Here is a 5,969-nt window from a genome sequence, read left to right as displayed (position 1 = left end):
TATACAATGGAATATTACTCAGCCATAAAAAGGAATGAAATTGGATCATTTGTAGAGACGTGGATGGATCTAGAGACTGTCATACAGAGTGAAGTAAGTCAGAAAGAGAAAAACAAATATTGTATATTAACGCATATATGTGAAACCTAGAAAAATGGTACAGGTGAGCCAGTTTTTATGGCAGAAGTTGAGACACGGATGTAGAACACAAACTTATGGACACCAAGGGAGGAAAGCAGCGGCGGGGGGGCGGGAGGGTTGGTGTGATGAATTGGGAGATTGGGATTGACATATATACACTAATATGTATAAAAGGGATAACTAATAAGAACCTGCTGTATAAAAAAATAAAATAAAATGCAAAAAAAATTTAAAAAATAAAGGACAAAAAAATAAAATAAATAAGCATCCAAGATATATTTTATAGCACAGGGAATTTTAGTCATTATCTTGTAATAATATTTAATGAAGTATAAACTATAAAAATAGCTGAATCACTATGCTGAAACTAATATAATATTGTAAATCAAGTATACTTCAATAAAAAGAAAAACATTATTGAGACAACTGTATAAGTTTGAACAGGGTCTGATGATTAAATTATAATAATACATTGATGTTAATTTCCTGACATTGATGGTTATATTTAGCTATGTAGGAAAATTTTCATATTTATAATAAACACAGTATTCAGGGTAATGTTTTATTACGTCACTGGCAACTACTTCTCAATGTTTCAGAAAAATAAAAGTTCTATATTTTCTCTGAAAAAAAAAAAAAGAAAATGTTATACATTGATAGGCTTAAGGCTGGGTTCCTAAATTAATTACTGAATTAAGAGAGGGGTGGATTAACATGATTGGCTCAAATTGGCCTACCCCTTGAGCTGAGCTGGAGTCAGTACTCCAAATTGCATCTTTATTATGCAAAGAGCGTGGGGGTAATAATAGAATGAATATTAAAAGACAGCCAAAATACCAAGGATGGCATTTCACATTTATTATTTCATTTAATCCTCACCAGAACCCTATGAGGTAAACTTTTTGTGAATGTCTCTTTTTCTGATGCTTAGTTGTTTATGATGCTTAACTTTCATGGTTTGATTGATGTATTTTAATGAAATCTCCCGAAATCTGGCCTTTCAGTCTCTGTCCTAATTTACTGTATCCCAGAAATTTAGGAATCATAATGAAGATATGGGAGATTCGTACTAGTATTTGTAGCACACACTATACAGGTTAACATCCTTATGTTATTTTTCTCACTTGCATTTTCCTGTATTTCATGATAGTTTAAGGCCTAACTGAAGTATCAGTCCTTTGTAAAGTCTTCCTTGAACTCTCCTGTCAATTTATATCTGGTCTCTCATAGCATCATTCTTAGAATTTTTTAAACACATAAAATCTGAATTGCACTATAGTTCAGTGTTTTTGTGCCCCTTCCACCCCTGCCTCAAGAATGTAGGTTTCTTGAAGCAAAGGACCTTGTCATAATCATTTTTTCAATCCCTAATACTTTACATGTAGTAGAAGCTTCATAAATGATCATTGAATTTTGTTGATTAAATGGAACATTGAGGAGAAGCTCCAAACCCTAGGCTTTTCTTTCTTCTAAAGGGGAAAATTTCACAGACATTGTGTTCATTTAATGAAAATAAACGAATGTGAAATATGCATAAATTTACATATTATAATGCCCAAGCAGGGATTTTAGCTAAGATTTTTTTTTTTTTAGCTAAAATTTTTAAAAAGTGGAAAGATCTGAAACTAATCTGCACAATTCCTGCCATAAGGTCTCACTCCCATCCCGACCTGAAGGCAGATTTTTTGGACTTTTTCACCTCCTTAAACGGATTGGGCTCTCTCAACTCAGGTACCTGTAAACTAACTGTTCCCTTGACCTTGAAAACGTTTTTCAACATTCATCTTTGGGCTTTCAGGAGAAAGTCAGTTTCTTACAGAGGGAGGCCTTCCCCATCACCTAAGTCTTGGAGATCCACATTCGTTATAGCCTCCTATCACATTTGAGGTTATTTGTTTAATTTTGCTCTTAAAGGCTAGGAAATGAACTTCTCCACCAGGACAAGGACAACATCTATATATTTACAAATAAATCCCTAGTATCTTACACTATGTGACATAATAAGTGCTCAATTTAAGAATAAATTGGTGAAGCCTGTGCATTTGCTAAAAGTAGACTGCACATTTGGCTCAAAGTTTCTAGTATCCAACACAAAGATAAAATCAAGTAACCACTACAGACCAACTGAGAGTTTAGGCTAAGTGATAAATATCAGATCTTAAAACTGAATTAACAGCATGAACACCACTGCTTTATTCATTTTTTAAAAAAAGTTAATAAATGAAAAATGACTCTTCCTGTTAAATTTGTTTCTCTTCTCCTTTTTGTTAAAGCAAAACAAAACAAAACACCAGTTCCGACTACTCATTAGAATACTTTTGCTTGGTGTCTTTAAGACTGGAAACAAACTCAGCTCAAATGACTTATTGTGTCATCAACTTCAGTAGATTAGAAATTGTTGTAGGTTTCTGAACAAAACCCCTACAGGTTGGCAGATAAACATCTGTAGAACACATAAATTTGTGAAAAATCCAGATAACATTCCAGAAGTGGATTCTTCTTCCCCCTCCCCCTTCCCACAATCTTTAGACAAGCATTTGTTTTTGTCATATGCTGTTAAATGCCACTTAGTTCAATTAGTTGTTTGTGTGAAATAAGAGTCAATTAAGTTATTCTGCCTTGAGAATTACAAAAACAAAACAAAAATCAATAATGAAACTTTGAAATAAAATTTAAGTTCCTTTACTATTTTAATAAAGTATTAATCTTTAAGTTTCAGGATTCAAGTTCTAATAATAATAGGATAAGGTCAAGGCCCAGACTTTAGCATAGTGTCTGGTATTAATTAATTGAAGGTCAGTACCTTTCTACTAAACTGAATTGAACCAAAATTTTTATTTAACTACATTTTGTTATATGTAACAGCCCGTGTCTGGCTTTCCCCAATTATGATAAACCTTAACACAGATTCACTCACGCAAAACTCAGGAAACTTCTACTAGAGATGTTTATAAAGCGAAAGGAAAAACGGAAACCTCCGTAACTAACAGCATCTCCCACGTGGCTCCGGGAATTCTCTAATCCTAGCCCTCCCTTCATTCTCCCTCCCGTACGAGCCTCCTCAATATCTACGGCAAAAGTAAAACCAAGAGCAGTTTCCCGGGGCTTACATTTCTCGGAGTGCAGGTACCCGGATTAAAGCCGCTGTCAGATTGACAGGGATTTTACCCAATAGCGTTGCAGAGAGGCGTATCGTTTCACCAACACGCCAATCAAGCACGCAGAGAGCAGCCGGCTCCAAGGTGAAGGCGGAAGTAAGGCCCTAGCGCGCTCAATGGAACCGCTCTTGCAGCACCTGGAGCGGTTCTCCGAGGTTCTGGCTGTCTCCCGCACGACCCACGTCAGCACCTGGGACCCCGTGACCGTGCGCAGGGCCCTACAGTGGGCTCGCTACCTGCGCCACATCCACAAGCGCTTTGGCCGCCATGCCCGCATTAGCAAGGCGCTGGAGCGGCGACTGCAAAACCAGTGGAAGCAGCAGGGCGACTCTGGGCCTGCTCCAGCCCCGGGGTTGGCGAACTTCCAGGCCTTGGGGCTCTGCGACCAGCTGCTGTCCCTGCGACTGCTGGCGAACCCGGCCCTCGGGGATGCCTCCTTTCACTACCTGCTGCAGCAGCTCTTTCCCGGCCCTGGCGTCCCGGACGCCGAGGAGGAGTCGCTCCAAGGCAGCCTGGCCCGCCTCGCCCGCCGCCGGGCCGCTCTTCACATGCTGCGCTTCAACGCCTATGGAGAGAACCCGGCCCTTCAGGAGGACCCACTGATGAAGACCCAGGCGGAGCTGCTGCTGAGGCGTCTGCAGGAGGTGGGGGAGGCCGATGCAGGGGGCCCTGGTAAGCTTCTCAGCAGCCTGTGGGAGCGCTCGCCCCAGAGCAACTTCCTGAAGGTGGTAGCGGCCGCGCTGTTGCTGCCGCCGTCGTCTCCCCGGCACCAAGAAGAGGAATTGAAACTAGGTAGCCCCAAAACTCCGGGAGAGGAGGGTCAAGAGCTGCTTCGCTGGCTTCTGGGGAAATCGGATGTCATGGTTGCTTTTTGCCGCAGCCTCCCAGCCGAGCTTTTAACTTTGGTGGCGGGGCGCCATCCAGAGCTCTCCCGGGTCTATCTGGGCCTGCTAACAGACTGGGGTCGACAGCTGCACTACAGCCTTCAGAAAGGCCTTTGGATTGGAACTGAATCCCAGGATGTGCCCTGGGAGGAGTTGTTGAGCAGGTTTCAAAGCCTCTGTCAGGCCCCTCCACCTCTGAAAGATGAAGTTTTTACTGCCCTGAAGTCCTGTAAGGCTCAAGATGGAGATTTCGAAGTCCCTGGTCTTAGCATCTGGACAGACCTGTTGCTGTCTCTTGGGAGTAGTGCGTGATATTGCATTTGGGCAGAGACAAGTTCTCAGCCCAGGCCCCAGTTCTCTATGGGCAACGTTCTGTAACTGAGCAATCGAATATACGGTTTACAAAATTAAAATCCCAGTGTTCTCGCCAAATGTCCTGTACTTTGATGTGTCCAAAATATTATTGTAGGTCCTAATATATAATAGGTGTAATTGTAACTTAATTACAGATATGTAAGTAACTGGCTTGTAGTGCCATGGATTTTCTGTTTAGAGGAGGTAACATTGGAAGTATCCTACCTAAATCCATGGTGTTAGTAGTTTGCATTCTATAAGGCGCATTTCTAATAACGTTGAAAAGATATGTGCTTGTCAAAGAAAATGCAGCTTTAAAGTGACAAACAAGACACCTTTTTAAATATTATTAATGCCTTACTTTTGCAGGTTTTTCTTGGGTTTTTTTAAAATCCCCAGAAGTGATTTCTTTAACCAACAACATGTGCTGTCAGAAATGGTTTGGAAAGCCAACTGGCCTAGTTGGACTTTAAACCCTGGACTTTGGCCTTGTTAATCTAACGTTCTAACCAATTAACCAGTGTCAACATGTATTAAAATTGTGTTATTCAGAAATTTTGTTTCTCATTTCTGTGCATTGAAAGATCATACAGTAATTTAAAGCATTGACTTAAGAAAAAGTTTTACAGCATGGTAAATACAAATATATGCCTTTGGATATTAATTTAGCATTTGATGGTAAAAGAAAACAAACTTCTGAATTAGTGCTGCTTCCGCCATTGACTAGGTTAATAAATCACAACCTTGGTGTTACAGTTGCCTCATGTTGAATGAAGTGTTGAGACTAAAATAGTCAAATTCTCCCACTTTGTCCTTGTTAGCTGCCCTATGGGGACAGTTTAGAATATTTGTTTAGTGTGTGTAGGAACCTAATTTTGTGAGTTTACCCAGATGCTCCACTACCAGCAGAGTGGTTGCCAATCACCAAACTTAAGAATGATTTATTCATTTTTATTAGGGGGAATATAACTTTCTGTTCATCAAGATTTTTTTTTCCATAACCAAGTTAGTTGGTTGCAAGATTCTTCTAATTCCAGAAATGGAATTAGAGCAAAAGGAGTTGTATAATCTTGTAGAATTTTTTATTCTATAGTGAAACCTGGAGTAAACTACTGTTCTGCTAGCAAGTACACTTTTCCAGATGATCCTGGGTTAACACAAGCAAGTTTGTATTTCCTGTGGTTTGATTCCTTTTTCTAGCTCTAATCCATGTAGACCATCTTTTAGATTTAATTTGCCATTAATGCAGGAAGAAAGGCAATTCCTTCTGTTAGTTACCTGAAAGTCTTTTTTCAGGAAGCATAACCCAATGAAGAGTTCTGCCCACACAAGTCATAATATTGACCCATAAACCTAAGTCCCATAACCCTAACCTTTAGCTTTAAAGAATGACAGTCTGTAAACTTATTTCCCTGTTTCTGCTGCAACATTG

At 39.9% G+C, this 5,969-nt stretch overlaps 1 protein-coding gene across 1 annotated transcript; it reads left to right on the top strand.

Moving 5' to 3' along the window:
- Nucleotides 1–3,415: 3,415 nt before the first annotated feature.
- On the top strand, nt 3,416–5,462 carry FANCF (FA complementation group F; the record flags this gene model as incomplete). The annotated part of the gene is made up of 1 exon (XM_082843860.1): nt 3,416–5,462. The coding sequence occupies one exon, from the start codon at nt 3,416–3,418 to the stop codon at nt 4,493–4,495; it is 1,080 nt and encodes a 359-aa protein (XP_082699986.1). The 3' UTR covers nt 4,496–5,462.
- Nucleotides 5,463–5,969: the final 507 nt, after the last annotated feature.

The sequence above is a fragment of the Leucopleurus acutus genome (assembly GCF_964270905.1).
Source record: "Leucopleurus acutus genome assembly, chromosome: 8".
Lineage (NCBI taxonomy): Eukaryota > Metazoa > Chordata > Mammalia > Artiodactyla > Delphinidae > Leucopleurus > Leucopleurus acutus.
The sequence above is the reverse complement of the archived record's forward strand: the minus strand, read 5'-3'. Positions and strand labels throughout refer to the sequence as shown.